The sequence below is a fragment of the Vidua macroura genome, chromosome 31, assembly GCF_024509145.1.
Source record: "Vidua macroura isolate BioBank_ID:100142 chromosome 31, ASM2450914v1, whole genome shotgun sequence".
Taxonomy (NCBI): Eukaryota; Metazoa; Chordata; class Aves; order Passeriformes; family Viduidae; genus Vidua; species Vidua macroura.
Window position 1 is genome coordinate 1,821,433 of NC_071601.1, and position 15,925 is coordinate 1,837,357.

The 15,925-nt window shown below is 48.5% G+C and overlaps 1 protein-coding gene across 4 annotated transcripts in view; it reads right to left on the reverse strand.

Annotated features, from left to right (window-relative positions):
* Positions 1-15,925, reverse strand: part of EXTL3 (exostosin like glycosyltransferase 3) — a 131,161-nt gene that overhangs the window by 21,401 nt on the left and 93,835 nt on the right. For all 4 annotated transcript variants that reach the window (XM_054001630.1, XM_054001631.1, XM_054001628.1 and 1 more), the window contains one exon: positions 1,641-4,265. In XM_054001630.1, the coding sequence (XP_053857605.1) occupies positions 1,641-3,788 (2,148 nt within the window). In that variant the 5' untranslated portion in view covers positions 3,789-4,265. The remainder of the gene's footprint in view (positions 1-1,640; positions 4,266-15,925) is intronic.

The window sequence follows — 15,925 nt, forward strand, 5'->3', positions numbered from 1 at the left end:
TCCAGTCTGGAGATGGGCTTAGCAATAGGGGATGGATGCCTGGAGGCTGCTCAGGGTTGACCCTCCTGTGAGAAATCCCAGATTTGGGCTCTTTTAAAAACAGGGATTTGGAAAAACGGGAAGAAAGCAGAGCTATTATCAGACCAACACCAACACCTTTCCACCAGAAATGACCTGGCAGAAGCTCTCTGACCCAGCCACTCCACAGTGTCACCATCCACCTCCCCAAAGCAGGCACACGACAATTCCCTCCTCTGGAACCACACAGTTCCCAACATTCCCCACAGCACATCCCCCGCCCCCCAGCACGTGGCTCGAAGGTGACACAAAGCAACTCGTGTGTGTCAAGTCCCCAAAAAAACCAGCAGGGCTCCAACACAACAGATGTGCAGACAGAGAGCCAGGTACAAAAAGCCATTATCTTCCATCAACACAAATACATTTTTCTCTCACAAATAACACCCATTAGCAGCTCCAAGGAGAACAATCCCCACTCTGAAGGAGGACGTGGTTTTTCAACAGACACAATGCAAAGATTTTGTAGAATTCGCAGGTTCAAAAGCACTAATGTGAAAGATTATTTCGCAATTAACCAAGCAATTTTCTCTCCTCATTGTTCCCGGACCATAAGGGTTTTTAAATGTGAGCAGAAGGATTTATTCATCACAATAATAATAAAACGAAATATTAAATCAATGAATCTCTTTGCATGCAGCATAAAGCTCACATTGCTATTAAGCTCAGTAGCATTCTGTCACATAAACCACACGCAGTTTGTGTATTTAAGTACCATCTCCCTCTTTTATTTTTCCCTTCCCTAATTTGTAAGGCATTATCCTTCCATTTGTCCTCTAAACACAACCAGATTCAGAGCACTCAGTTCTTGTTAGTAGCTCTCTGCCCTTGCTCTCTTTATGAGGGGAGATTTATATTTAATTTTGATTTTTAACAGCAACCAGTGAAGAAGGTTATGCTGGGATGACAAGGAAGACCTAAAATAAATAAAAAATTTAGGGAGAATTCACTCCTTACAAGACAATGTCCAAGTGAGTACATTTTCATGGACCTGAAAATGAATGTTGGCTTTTGAAGGTGTCACTTCTTCAGTTTGGCTGAGGAAAAAAAATAATCAACCCAAATATATGCAAAAGTCAAGCTACAACCTCGGGAGCATGGAAGCTCTCACAGTCACATCAGCCTTGGCTTGTAATTCCTTCTCTGCCATCCCTTGTAATATAAAGTGAGAATTGAGTTTTGAGGTCTTTGCAGTCGACACTAATTCAGTGGGTCCCTCTTTTGTTTTAATAAAAAATTCATCTGGCAAAGTGCAGAAACAGTTACTACTTAGGAATTTATAAGGTGTCAACAGGGAGGTACTTAAAGAGCCTAAGCAAAGATTTCCAACAAGCAACAATCTTTAGCTTTAAGCATCAAAATTCACATTAGGCTCCGCAAAAGCAATTCGCATTCTCTGAGTGCTAAATACCTGGCACCACTTGTTTTTCTCCACTGATAAAAGTATCCAAATGAGGCACAGACACCTTTAACCATCCCAGAGGACTGAAGCTGAGCTGACACAAGAGGACTCCAACGTGCAAACCCCACCACGAACAAGCCCATTGTAGCTACATCTGTCTTACCATGATTGGGACGCCAATGTCCGGCCACAAGAGATCCTCGGAGGGAAGCTTGGGAGAGTTCCACACCACCACAACTTTATTTAAGTAGGGGAGACCATTGAGCCTTTCTAGGGAGTTCATCAACACTTCCTCCCGCTCGTAAGTCAACATCACCACCGTGAACTGCTCCCGCGGGACGTTGCCGCCCAAAGCAGCCTGGAACTCCTTCCCAGAGCCACCTGCTCCTCCACCAATTGGTCGAAATCCAGTCCCAGACCCCAAAAATTTTGCTTCCGATGGTAAAACGGGGTCAAAGGGAGTGTAGGGGAAGAGGTGGAAAGGCCCCGGGGCAGAATTCCAATTCCTGTAGATATCCATTGCGGTGAGGGTGAAATTGCGGAGATATTTGGGAGAGGCGTAGGGTGGTTCTGTTTCCACAGGCCCCAAGTCCAGGTCACCATTGTCTGCCATATTGGGGTCTGTACCAGCAGCTTTGCCAGACCGGTGGGGGATCTCCACGGCAGGTTCTTCTCGGATGGGAGCAGCCGGGATTTGGATTCGAGTCCTTATGATAGCTAAGACTGTGCTGAAGACGTTGTCGGAGGTGGAGAAGTAGGTCTCCCACAAGAAGCGGCCCTGCCTCCTCATGGCAAGGAGATCGTTGTCAGAAATGCTTCTCAGAAGAAAGTGCACTTCTGTGATACGTGGCTTTGGTATAATTAAGGCTGCCTCATTCCACCGGATCACATCGTTGTAGGGTAGCTGAACTTGCTCTCCGAGAACCACCGGGATGGCCCCGACTTCCAGAGCCTCAAACAGTCTCATGGTACACCCGGCGGAGATCACTAAATGGGTGTCCCCGGGGGTGATGATCAGTGCAAAAGTAGAAAGCTTCAGTAGCTCTAGTCTGTCGTCCCTTTCTCCACACAGAGCCCACTCAGTGGGCAGACTCGCCTTGGGCTGGTTCTTACACGTGAACTCCACCAGAACAAAGTCCAGCTTGCTGTCCTGAACAGCCTTCAAGGTGGTGATGATCCGGTCGTCATAGTCGGCCGGGGCGTTGCCTTCGATCTCCTCTTCGAAAGAGCGAACCTCCTGCAAGCTGGAGCGGAGAGACTCGATCTTCTCCCCCTGGAAACTGAACAGGTACTTACGCTTGACCGGCACCTGGGGCGGGATCTCTAGGAAGTTGGGCTCGGACATGGCGTGGACCAGAGGCGATACCACGATGTCAAACCCCGGTCGATACTGGGCGTCGTAAAAGGTGGACTGGGCGATCATGGCGCGCCCTGTGCTGATGTTGTAAATGAAGTTCTGAGTTTCTGACTTCCTCGATAGATTGATGATGAGATGGTTGTGTCCATCAGTCCTCCAATATGGCAAAGAGTGCAACTGTTGCTCTAGTTCAGTAGGTTTTGGCATTACGGGCTCTTGCATTTCCCCCACTAAAATTATATACACACAAGCAATATTTGCATTTTCAGTAACATAAACATTAGTTCTGACAGTCGCCTCAAAGGCCTGTTTAATTAAAGGGTCTAAGGAACTACCAAAAGGATAATTGTCACTGTTGTAGACATAGACTGGAAAGCCAGACGTCAGTGGGCAGCGTGAGTAGTCAAAGCAGTTGTGCAGCCTGCAGTTCCTGTTGGATTTCGGCAGGGGGAAGGTCGCATCGTCCTTGTCTGGCAGCAGCCGGATGGGCAAGGAGAGCTTGGGCTGGTTCTGAGCCATCAGCTCTTTGTAGGAATGCTCAGTCTGACTGATGACGTTCTTCAGCTGCAGCAGGTCCTGCTTGGCATTTTCAATGCTCTTCTTGCAGGCCTCGATCTTCAAGTTGAGCTTGGCGATCTCGCTGTTGAGCTCCTGCCGCTTGGCCTCGAGCTGGAGCAGCTCCTCGCTGACCGACTCGCGGATGCGGCACAGGTCCTGCACGTGCTTCACCTCGCACAGCTCGTTGCCGGTGCGGGGGCCGAAGATGCGCTTGCCGGCATCGTCCGCGTCGTCGATGGTGGTCAGGTAGTAGTGGGCAATGAGGGGGAAGAAAACGAGGATGACGAAGAGGGTGAAGCTAAGCCAGGTGAGACGGATCCGACTGGACCACCTCAACACCCACGGCTGGCCTCCGTTCCCCACTCCCCCATTGCGCAACATCGTATAGCCAGTCATGAGTTCCAAAGTCGCCGCGCGCACAATCACGTTGGATCAGTAGCCATAACCAAAAGAGTTTTTACAGCGAGTCTCTCAAAGGGAAATGTTATTGTGCCTGCTCAACAAGAAGCCAGTGGAAGGGGAATTTCATCTTCTTGCCGTGCCGGCGGCTCTTCCACGGTTGTTTCGCTGCAGGTACAACTTCTGCTCCCGTTAGACTCGATCATTGACCTTCTCGTGCACCCCCAGCCCACCCTTGGTCCGCGGGCAACCTTTGCTGGAAGTGTCACAGCGTTGTCATGGTGATTCAGAGTCGCAACCGGCAGGAGAAAAACGCAGTGGGACCGAGCCAAACTCTACCGCTGCTGCCGACATCCTGCATTACCATCCAATGAATATGCAGAGGCAGCAGCCGCTGTGCAGACGGAGCCAGAAGGGACTCGTAGCACTGTCAGTCTCTCTCATCGCTGCTGGGAGGGTGAAGCTCTGCCATTCCTACAAGAGAACAATCACAGAGTCAGGTAACACAACCAAAGTGACCCAGTAGTGACCTAAGACATGGTTAGATTTAAAAGCAATTGTCCTCTCTCAAAAGAACAGCCTCTGGGGTGTCACCTGAGAAGGCCATGGGATCCACGAGATGTGGACACACAGCTTTCTCCAGGCACTCTGCTCCTCATTAGGGTTGTGTAGGGTTACTCCAGACCACACAACCTCCTCAGCCCTGGACCTGGATCCTTGTTTTTCCCACCTGCAAGGCCCTCTCTCCTCACATCCAAACCAGAGGTGCTGACGTACACCTGCTCTCCCTGCCCGCCCTGCTGTGATCCCGGGACGCAGCAGTGCTGGGAATTTGCACTGCATAACTGAGTGTAATCGCCATTGTTCTGCTCTGGTGACTAGAGCTGATGAGGAATTTTTAGATGAAGTGTTTTGCTTTCTTTTCCTGATGGAAAATTTTGATTCATTGCATGAGAAAGTTTAAAGGGAACGTACTTGTGCTGGTTACAATTAACTGGCTGGCTGCGTATGAGGGAATTTCTGGTCAACACTGGAAAAGTCTACACCGTACGTCAAAGCAAAGATGCTTGAAGTTAAGATCTGCTGGGAACCTCTTGGGAGAAATTGTTGGCTGTGAGGGTGGGGAGGCCCTGGCAGAAGTTTCCCAGAGAAGCTGTGGCTGCCCCTGGATCCCTGGAAATGTCCAAGACCAGGCTGGACGAGGCTTGGAGCAACCTGGGATGGTGGAAGCTGTCCCTGCCCATGGCAGGGGGTGGCACTGGATGGGTTTTAAGATCCCTTCTCACCCAATACATTCTGTGATTCTACGAAATTCAGCTCTGACTCAGCTCTAGGCCAACAGATTTAAATCCAGGCCACATCAATACGCTGTAACTAGAAAATCTCCCCTTTTATTGGCATCCTCCAAGGTACTGAAGTTTCTGGCATATTCTTTCATACCCTGGACTTCCCACATCACTGATGAATATAGAGCTGGGCTTAGCACCATCTCCTGCATGGCCTCAAGAGAAGCTCATTCATTTCCGTTTCAATTTTTAATTAGAAGAAAGTCATCCACGCTGGTGACGGTCATTTTTCACTAAATCTATTTAATGCCCCTCTCATCTACTCATCAAGAATTCCCAGAAAGAAGGTGAGGAAGCAAATCTCAGCTGAAAGAGAGATCTGGAAATGAGCCAAAGCAAAAAAGTTCACCTTAAAGCAGCAGAGAGAAGTCAGGAGGAATTTTCAGTGTTGTACTCAAGTGCATGTCAGAGAAAATAAAGGGGAAATTTGATTTAACCATGAAATATCATAATGAAGAGGGGAAATATGTGGGGTAATAAAGCACAATCCCCAGGCCTATTGTTACACAGCCATTTGTTGTCACTTACTTAACACCCCATGATTAAATGGGATTTCCATCCCCTCCCACCAATGTGACCCACAACCCAGCTGCACAGCAGAATGAACACTTAAAACTAAGGCAGATTTTAAATTCATGACATTGGCAAACAGCAGCGGTGTAAATCTCGGAAAGCCAGGAGGATAAAGGGGCTAAAAAGTCGGCAAAAGGCTAAATCAGCTTTCTTGGATCTTGGCAGCACACGGCCGCAGGCAGATGGGAGGCTCCAGCCCCTGGGACTGCTCTGGCCAGCAGCAGGATTTTAGCAGGCACCAACATGCAACTGACGGTAAAAAAATTAATAATATTAATTTTAAAAAAGCTTTTATTATATTTTTATTACTTTCCCCCCCTTTTCAGGTCCTCTGCAGGAAGTGGAGTTCATGCTGTGTGTGTGTGTGCATGTGCCAGTCCCTGCTATTTCAGCCTGGTCTCATGGGGGCTGCAAAGATCCTCCAGTTGCCACCAGTTTTCTCCAAACAGCTGGCCAGGAGATGAGCTGCCCTAATAATGCTTTTCCTGAGAGAAATGCCAAAGCACACATTCACTTGAACACCACCAGAATCTAAAAATCAGCTTAACTTTAATGCACATGTGGGGAAAACAAGCTTTGCCGGGGTTTTTTTGTTTGGGGGTGCCATGGGATCTAACACTGCAGGGTGTTGAGGCAACACAGAAATGAGGGATCATAAATGTGGACACATAAACACATTGCTATGGGCTGGTCACAAAAAACTGCAGCCCCAAAGGTAAGACTGCATCAATATCTTATTCCTTGGTGGTTACTTTGCCTATTTATAAGCCATAAATGGTAATGAAATGGCAAACTGGACTCCCTAAAATGGCACCTAGAGTCCTTGAAAAGGGAAATCCATCACCCCACACCTGATCCTCAGCAGCTGTTCTGCAACCTCATGCTTCCAGTGGCTCCTCTGCTCCTTCCCTTCCTTGACATGGAACAAAATTTATCCTCCTCACCTCAAAATATGGGTTGTGAATTTAAAATATCTGTATGCCCGGAAGTCTGAGGTTGCCAATATGACTCCATTGCTCTCCTGGAAAACACCACAAGGGAAAGGCCACAGCAGGCTGAGGAGGGATTTAAAATGCACCACACGTGGCTTGGGATTAGCTAAAAGTATGGACTGTCAGTATGAAATATGTGCTGGTGATAAAATGAGCACTTTAGACACACTCCTGAACTCTTCTTCACTATTAAGACTTTATTCCTCATCAACTCAATCGAGCCTGAGGTTGTCACATGTTGCTATTAGTACTTGCAAAAAAAAAAAAGACAAAGTAAAAACCCAATCTGTGGTTTTATCAAGAGAGACTTCAGGGCTATGTTTATCAGCCTTGGGGAAAAAGGCTGCTGATTTCCCATCCTTCCCAAAAAGAAATTTGGGAGGAGGAGAAGCAGGATAGCTGTTGGGCTTTCCAGCCAACTCATCCTTCTCGCTCCCAAGTACTATTTAAGTACTTTAAAGAACTATTTAGTTCTTTAAACTAAAGCTCCACACTGAAAACTCTTGTTGATGTTACAGCACAATGTTGCTGCCTGATGGAGCTGATTACACACACACAGAAAGAGGCAGGAAGAGCTCTTAGGGGATCAGAAGACCAATAATTACCAGAGCCGCTTCCCAAATGCCAACGTGACTGAATTCTCAGGCACGACAGGTTTGCACACTGCAGCTCCTTCTCCCGTGAAACTCAGCTGCTCAGAGCACATTGTCAAAGCCTGGGCTGCATTCCCAGCTTTCCACAGCAGGCACTACCTGTGCCAGTGGGGTTATGGGAATACCTGAGGTACCCCCTCTTTTTGTATTTCTAGAAATAACCCAGCTGGTCTGGTCTCTGAGTGTTTGTGGAGCCATTACTCTGCAAATGTTCAAAGACTTGAGCACAGCTACTCCTCCCTGCTTACACCTCTGTTATCCATCTTGCTATAAAATTAGGAAAATACTGCTCCTTTCTCAGCATATTTGTGAACAGAGCCTGGAAAATTTAAACTTATGGTCCTTCAGAGTTCAGCAGAGCAATGCAAAACTATGAAGCAGAACATGGTGGCACAGACTGCACTGTGGGGAGGAAAATCCACAGGGATTCTCCTGCACCTGCTAAATCAGAGTTCCCAAACTCTCTCTGTGTGCATCCATACTCATCCTGACTCCCTCTCCTTAAGAAATGAGAGGTCTACGGGGTTATTATCCACAAAGTTCTGCTGCTTTCCATGGAGAACAAACCCACCTCTGCCATGCCAGCTCCCTCCTGGCAAACAGACAAGGACCTCAGGGAGCGTGGAAGTGGCTCCCATGCTTTATCTGGGCTTGCCAAGTCTCTCTTTCATCAGCATTAGGAATGAAATCAAAGAGAGAAAATAAAAATACAGCGTATTCTCCCCTTCAGAACAGGCTGTAGCTGAAGAAAACGAACTCCCAACAACCCTTCAGCAATGATAACTTTCTATTTCCTAATGCTCTCAGAGGGAAGGATTACATCCCAAATCTCCCAATCACTTTGGGAACAGGAGCAGTTGAACAAGGAGAATAAATCTATCAGGTGTGTGCTTTAAGGTACAGTTGGTTGGGAGCAGATCCTCAAAGAAGCAGATGGAAAATTCACTCTGAAATTGCATGCAGCAGCTTTAGGGATCATCCTGAGGGATTTGTACCATCTCCAGAGCTCACAGGTACAGAGCGATTCTCCCAGGCTGAGATCAATGCTGTTATATGCACAGGTAAAAGGCCCTGTAATCTGGAAATTCCAGGGATAAACTGCATCCCTGGGTTTAGGGAGTTTTATCCAAACCAAGGAACATTCTGCACGTTTGCAGCTCCATGCAAAGCCAAAGCTGCTCCCAGCCCTGCTCCTCATCCACGTGGGCATGCGTGGGGTAAAGGGATCGTGGAAAAATGCTCCAAGAGCCCCTCCATGTGCTCATTCTGGAAAAGTAGGAAACCAGATGTGCTGAAGAAGGCAGTGGCTTCAGAAGTGGCATTTGAGGAACTTCGAGTTTTCCACCCCAAGTTCTTGGGGAAGAAGGGTGCTCCCTCCTGTCACCACAGCACACAAATGGTGCTCTCCTCGGTCCTCTCAGCTGCAGGGAATGATAAGAGGAAAAGCAGAAAGAGCCAACAGATCAACACCTGGCTCTGAGCAGGTGGAAATTTGGGGCTTTGGATCATGGATTGGTTTCCACAACACCAGGTCTGGTGGCAAAAGACAGGGTTTAGCTGTTTCAAAGGGAGAAAAGGATCATCCCGCAGGAGTCAGGAGGGCTCAGAGAAAGAGCTTTAAATAGGATTTGAAGGAGGATATGAGACCAACAGATATCCAAAACTCCCTGGACAATGCCCAGGTTCAGAGACATCCCCAGGTCCCTTCCCACCTAAATGATTGTATGGCTCTGTGTCCAGGCTCCCAGGTGGCAGCAATTCAGAAATGCGAGGAGAAACATGGAGTTAAGATGTCCTGGGCCTGTCCCCAGCTCCAACACTGCCTCTCTGCAGCCCCCAGGGGAAATCAGGCACCCCCAGGCCTCCACCTCTGTCTCCACAAAGCAGAGGTGACCTCAATGGCTTCAAGGCAGACAAGTGAAGAACTGAGTCTGGCTCTCAGCTGGGCACTGGGACAAGGGCGTGCTCCAGGAGATGCTCAGTGTTGAGCAAGTACAGAAACCTCTCCCCCAGGTGCTCACAGGTACCTGGGCTCTGCCCTCTGCCAAAGGCTGTCCCCGCTCCTCGGCCGAGCTCAGCCGAGTGCTTCACAAACACTCATTTATTCTGATGAAATCCTGGAGAAAGAAAAACCACATCCTGTTTTATAGAGCAGGTAATGGAGGTGTGGAGAAACAACTTGCCCAAGGTCACTTGAGAAGCCGTGCCAGCTTGGGATTCACTCCACATCTCCTCGTCCTGTCCGCAAGATCATCCATCTTCCCAGCCTGCCTTCTTCCAGTGCGTTCCTTCTCCACTGCCTTTCTGCTCTTTGCATAATGCATTGTGAGATCTACTTTACATATAGAGCTTTTAGCTCTTAAATTTATTATTTAGTGTTGTTTCCTGGTAATAAACCAGTCACAGTGTTTTATTTATTCTTCCAGGCTGTACACAAGCACTTCTCTGCTCAAAGGAACATCCAGCTTAGGAGCAAATCCTTCTGCGTCCTGTGGGATGGAGTGGCAGAAAATCCTGGATGCAAAGTTCCCCCCTCTCCTCCCCAAAGCAAGGGACCACAGGGCAGAGTTTTCCAAGAAAGCTGGAAAATCCCTACAACCACCGTGGCTGATGTTGCAGTGCCCACCACATTCCCGCTTACAAAGTGCTGAAGATATTCTGGGACGTGGGAAGCAAACCAAGGATGCTCCAGGATGCAGTGGCACAAGCTTTTACTCGCTTCTAAAAGGGATAAATTAGGTGTGGGAGGAAGCAAAGCCTCTCTTTGCTTTTACCTTGAAGTAATTAATGAACAAGAACTCTCTTGAGGTCAAACCACAGTCAAGAGCCGGGCACTCCCCGTCACACGAGAGAAGCAGGAGGAGGTCAACTCCAGGCAGGAAGAGAGGGCTGGTTTCCCAAATATTGACTCCATGAGACAGCTCAAATCCTTGGTATTCTTTGTGGTTTCCAACCCTGGATAGCTCAGGCACGTTATGTTCCCCAAGGCAAAACCACAAGCCTCTCTCACTTCCCTAAAACGCCCTCGTTGCTGCTTCCACAACAGGAAATAACCACGTGGCAGGTTCAGGCTCCTGCTCTCTGACAGAAGCTTCAGGTCATAATTAAGCACAAATGTAAAAGTTTCATTGTCCTGGGGAAGTTATAAGGAAAAGGAAATACTGCTTGAAAAGCACAGAAACACACAGAGTGTTTAACAGCATCTCACTCAGCAGGGAGGGTCCCTATGGAAAATAATCCATCTGTGTGGGGTTTATGGAAAGTTTGTCCCTTTCCTGCACACAGGGAATAAACCAGTTCTGGAGTCTGAGCACTCTAACAAACATGAAATCACACAGATGGTCTCTCGTGCACCTCAGGGGCCAAGGAGGCAGCTCAGCACTGAGTCCTCACAACCCAGGGACACCGGGAAGTTCACATCCAGGGAAAGCCAAGAGAAACCTGGGCTGCTACACTACAAGGTTCAGTGACATTCATCAGTGCCACGTGGCCAAATTAACCAGCTCCAAATGTACCTTCCCTCCCTGAAGCAGCTCCTTCACCTGCTGCCATGTTATCCCTGCTGCTGTGTCCAGCTCCAGCTCCTCCCTCCTCTCTCAGCTGCACAGGGTGGGCACCCACCCACAGCCTCAAGCTGAGGGCCTTCTGCACTCTTTGGAGATGCTTCATCACCACCTAAATGGGAGCTGTTCTGTTCCAGACAGCCTGATCAATCACACCAGAAAAATTAAATTACCTGAGGTGTCGGATCACCCATATTTATACAGCACGTGGGGTTTTATCTCACACAGTTTATTGCAAAGCAAGCTGGAAATTCAAATCCCAGAATGGTTTGGGAGGGAAGGGACCTGAAAGATCATCACATTCCACCCCTGCCATGGGCAAGACACCTTCCATTCCCTCAGGTTGATCCAAGCCCATCCAAACTGGCCTTGGACACTTCCAGGGATCCAGGGAGAGCCACAGCTTCTCTGTGCACCCTGTGCCAGGGCCTCACCACCCTCACAGCCAGGAATTCCTTCCCAATATCCCATCTATCCCTGCCCTCTGGCAGTTGGAAGCCATTCCCTGTGTCCTGTCCTTCCATCCCTTATTTCAAGTCCCTCTCAGCTCTCCTGGAGCCCCTTTATGTCCTGGAAGGGGCTCTGAGCTCTCCCTGGATGCTTCTCTTCTCCAGGTGAGCACCCCCAGCTCTCCCAGCCTGGCTCCAGAGCAGAGGGGCTCCAGCTCTTGGAGTGCTTCTGTAGATCTCCATTTCTTCCTCCTGAGCAAAGCTGAATCAGGGCTTGGAGCAACCTGGGACAGTGGAAGGTGTCCCTGTCCATGGCAGGGAGTGGAACAAGATGGGCTTTAAGGTCCTTCCCACCCAAACCATTCTGGGATTCTATAAGACCTAACAAAGGTCCCTGCAGGACACTCCACTCCACGGGACTTGCAGATGGGGACGTGGACAAAGACTTCAAAACACCCCGAGAAGACAGAACACAGCACGTGAGGTTTGTGTGTGCACCTAACGAAGTCATTAACCAGCAACAGAGTGGATGATAGGAGAGAAGCAGCAGCACAATCCATGGTAATTAAATTCCTACAAAGCGCCGCCCCGCTTGGATTCGGGATGCTGGATCATGGATCATTCGACGCACGCTGTGCTCTGGCTCTTCACTGGTGCCCAGTGCTTCCCTTCCAAGAGATCAGAAAGAAACACAACAACAACAAAAAAAATCTCTTCTCAAGCTGTTCCTGGCTGGAGAAGACTGACACAGCCAGTCCTTGGAAAAGGCAGGAGGGGAGATGGCAAAGCCCACTCAGCACGTGCATCCGGCGTGGAGACTCTCCTACCAAGACAGGAAGGTAGAAAATATCCAGAAGATGCTGCGGGGCAGATGTAGCAATAACAGCAGTTAGGAAGGGCAAAGTGACACTTTTCTGTTTATTGGAAGGCTAAGAGAGAGGTCAGGCAAGGAGGGATCCAAGGAACCTGACCAGAGCTGGAGGTGAAGGAAGGAATTAACTTTTCAGCTGCACAAGGTGGATTCAATCACCCAGCGAGATGAGATGGGTTTTGGAAAGCCACGGGTTATAAAAGTTAAGCTGAGGGTTAGCTGGAGCCTGCCGAGAAAGAAATTGATCAATTTAAGACCTACTCACCAAATATTAAATAATGCAGCATCAACCAAAGGAGGTCTCTGCTCTAGAGCAGCACCCTCCTGCTCCAGGCCTGTGCTTGCGCTTCACACCTCAGTGATGGCCACTTCTGGGAAACGCTTTAGGATCCTTCCAAGTAAGAGGTGATTCTGCCTGCTCCCAGGGCTGGGAACTCAGGGGTATTAGCAAGAATACAGCAGGACTATCAGTTTAAGGGCTGCAAACACAGCACTTTTTTTTGACCTCACAAATTACTTTTTAGGAGAAAAAGGAGGTCTTAAAAAAAAAAAAAAAAAAAAAAAAAAAGCACGATGAAATGCTTCAACCAATGGTACTACTGCATGGAGCCTCTTCCTTAGCATCCCAGAGCAGATGTGCTGCACTCAAAATGTCTTTGTCTATTAAAACTGTGTCAGCTTCAGAGACTCCAAAACTCCCTGTGGCATAAACAGAATTTCTAATGAACAGCTGCAGGATACAGGAGTGGCCGCACAAAATGCAGCTGCTGAGATCGTTTCCTTTGTCCCCCTCTCTCACCAGCTTCTCCCTGCTGTCCAAATCCCACTTCCACCCATTTGGGTCTCTCCTGTCCTCCCTCTCTCACAGCTCTCCTGCCTCACTGCTCCTTCTGCACCCTCCACACATCTCCTGGTCCAAAAGAACCCTCGACCTTTCTCCTGCTGGAGTTTTGTTGCTGCTTTCCCTGCTCGCACCAACGAAGTGCAAAAGGGACAAATTAAGGAGAAAAACGTTATCATGCCAAACGCTGTAATTCCAGAGAACAAGAGCAATCCTCAGGGAAGGATTTATCCTGAGTAAATTGAAACTCACTAATAGATTTTTTAGCTCCCACGCTGCCTTCCAGGCCAAGGCACTAAAGCATGGCTCCTTGGGTGAGCACTTTTAAAATGCCTTTGAAACCCAAAACTCGTCAAGCTTAAAGCCTGGTCCAAATGCACTTCCCAGATGCTCTCCCAAACTTAATGGTGTCCTATTAGCTGGAGAAAGAGCTGGAATGATTATTTAGTCAAGTGCTATGCTATGGTCCTGCAATGCTCAGCACGGTACTTGGAGAAAAATATCTGTGACGCCAACGTGCCCCCATGAGTTCTGGGAACAGCAGCACAAATGAAGCTGAATTCTTACTGTTTGCTGCCTTCAGTTTTCCATGGGGCTCTCCAGTACCCCATAAAGAGCCTCAGTTCCCTATTTCCAGAGCATTTATACAGAGTTACTGCTTTGGTGAGCTTCGTCCCTCAAATCTGAGTACAAACAGCTGATGGATTCAACAGTTAGTGGAAGACTACCGGGTAAGAGCAGGTGCCAAAACCCTGTTTTATTAGAACCCTCTGACAACATTAAAGAGCATCTAATGCTAAGCAATGTGTCTTTTTAAGGAATTCTTTTATTAACTGGTATCGAACGTGAAAGCCAATTAATACCTTGTGGCTTTGAGCCATGAGTGGTGAGACTGGTGCTGTCACTGAGCACCTCAAAACAGCCAAGTTTTTGCAGAGTTAATGGTTTAACAGCTCCCCTGGACTGGCAGTAGGATTTTCAGGACAGAGCTTGTTTGTAGGGCTTTGAATAGTTCACATCACAAATGTGATTCCATGGCCAGCAGGGGCAATTCCCAGAGGAACCATGGATATTGTGGATCCACCCTGCACTCCAGAGAGCACCCAAATAACCCTCACCGTGCAACCCCTCCTGCCTGCCCACAGCACAGGGTGGAGGGAACCCAAACGTCAGCAGAGAGGGCACATTTGGGAAGGCTGGAGCTCCTTTGGCTCCCAAATCCTCCAGGCAGGAATCTCTGACACACAGCAGCTATTTTTGGAGGGAAGAGGGGCCAAATGTCCTCGGAGCAGCTCGAAAATCAGGCCACAGTGCCAGCACAAGGCTCATGCAGATGAAGGAACTGCTTCCAACACAAGCTGCTGTCTCCCAGCCATCATCCCAAAGATCAGACTGGTTCCAACTCACGGAACTGGTTCCAGCTCACTTCAGGGACTGTTTGGAAAATAGATGGTGAGAGGTGCTAATGGATGAGCAATCCACAAACGCCTCTTCTGGCCATTCACAGCAGTTATTTTGGACAGAAAAGCCAACCCCAGCATCTCAAGTGCTGCCATCTCATTCTCATCGCAGTGGCTGGAGGCACGAATGGTTCTGATTGTACAAAATTTCCCTGAGGGACAGCAGAGCTCTGTCCCTTTCAGCCTCACACTATCCCAGGCTGGACAGTGTGTGAGTTTTCTATTGCCACCCACTGCACAAAGGCTGCTGGTGGCCAGAGTAAACACCTTGCTGGCCAGCCAGGAAAAGGGGAGCCATTCCCAGAGGCTGGGAAAGCTGCTGGCAAACACAGCTCCACTGTGAACGTGCCACAGGGATGGACACGAAGCCATCGGCCTGGAACAAAGTCATTAAGATGGGCACAAAATTCACAACTCAATTTGGCCTCTGTAGAGAATCAAAAAAAATATATATTAAGGAAGCACTAGGATGGCTGTATTAGATCAAGCCAATGATCCATTCACTTCAGCCCCTCACTCCTCATTTCCAGCTGCTTTGGTGTAAAATAACCATAAATCACAGTCATGGAACAGCTTATTTAGGACAATTTCCCCCGAACCATTAACAAATAGGAGTTGTAGGAGTCCTTGAAGAACAACAGCTGTCCACCAAAATACCTTTTTTTTTTTTTTTTTAAAGCAATCAATCACAGACATTCTCAATAGTACAGAGTCTGAACTGTTAAAAAAACAAAATGGGGGGGGGGGGGGGGGGAAGGAAAAACACACCAAGCACTCAGTTTCACAGCTTCCCGCAGCAGCAACTTCCACAGATGAGCTCTGCAAGTTCCCCAGAGAAGCTGTGGCTGCCCCTGGATCCCTGGAAGTGTCCAGGGCCAGGCTAGATGGGGCTTGGAGCAGCCTGGGATAGTGGGAAGTGTCCCTGCCTATGGCAGAGGGGTGGAATGGGATGAGCTTTAAGGTTCCTTCCCATCCAAACCATTCTGTGATTTTAAGGGATTTCCTTTCACCAGCTTCAAACCCAACCCCTCCTAATTCAGTCCCTGCTCCCTTCTCCAGCATTACACACATCCACAGGGATGGGAATGACAGGGCTCACACCCAAATCACAGCAGATCCAAAGGAACAACAGTCCCAAAGCCACCATGGGCACAAGAAGTGCCACCTTACCTCCTCCAAGCTGCCTGACATCCCATCACATGCTCCTCTCTGCACCAGGCAGTACAAATCTTTTCAATCCTGGCAGCCAGCAGAGTTGGCAGGGAAGCAGAAATCCTACTGCCAAGGGATAATTCCAGCACAAATCTGCACTTCTGCTATTGTCTCCCCCTTCCTGACGGACACCCTGGTTCTCCAGAACACTTCTTTTGTGGAGCAGCCCTCCCT